The sequence below is a fragment of the Fulmarus glacialis genome, unplaced genomic scaffold (genome assembly GCF_000690835.1).
Source record: "Fulmarus glacialis isolate BGI_N327 unplaced genomic scaffold, ASM69083v1 scaffold8196, whole genome shotgun sequence".
Lineage (NCBI taxonomy): Eukaryota > Metazoa > Chordata > Aves > Procellariiformes > Procellariidae > Fulmarus > Fulmarus glacialis.
The window spans coordinates 78,923-79,419 of record NW_009219988.1 but is presented as its reverse complement, the minus strand read 5'-3'; the positions used below and the strand labels follow the sequence as shown (position 1 = coordinate 79,419).

Here is a 497-nt window from a genome sequence, read left to right as displayed (position 1 = left end):
TGGCCTGTGGAAGGGTAGCTGGGCGGGCCGAGGCCCGAGGCAGGATTAAGCTGGTTAAAACTGGACACTCCTTGTGGCATTGATTTCATAACATTCATAGCTGGCAACGGTCCCCTGGTTAAACTGTGTCTCAAGTTCTGATTACTCATTGAGCTCAAGCCCTGGCCAGACTGCCCCATGCTCAGTTTTTGCATCTGTCTGACCTGGACGCCGGGAGCGATCTGATTAGGCGGCACTACGGCCTGCTGGGAGAACTGCTGGCCCGGCGCGCTCGGTCTCACGTTCTGTTTGGAGAAGAGGGTGTTACCGGAGAACTGCTGCATGCTGGCATCCATTTGGCTTTGATTTGGCATTCTTGGCACAGCGGTCGGCGTCCACATCTGGGCAGATGAGTTGGGGTAGACGTTAGGGATTCTTGGCATACTCGGCTGCCTCAAGTGTTGCTGAGTTGCAGAGTGGTTTGCTAAGGAACCGGAGGTGAAGTCCGCCCTCGGCCT

The 497-nt window shown here is 55.9% G+C and overlaps 1 protein-coding gene across 1 annotated transcript in view; it reads right to left on the bottom strand.

The window, feature by feature from the left end:
- Positions 1-497, bottom strand: part of MAMLD1 (mastermind-like domain containing 1) — a gene marked incomplete at its 5' end in the record, with an annotated part of 36,352 nt that overhangs the window by 3,113 nt on the left and 32,742 nt on the right. Inside the window, one exon of the mRNA XM_009580581.1 lies at positions 204-495. Coding sequence (XP_009578876.1) covers positions 204-495 — 292 coding nt within the window. The remainder of the gene's footprint in view (positions 1-203; positions 496-497) is intronic.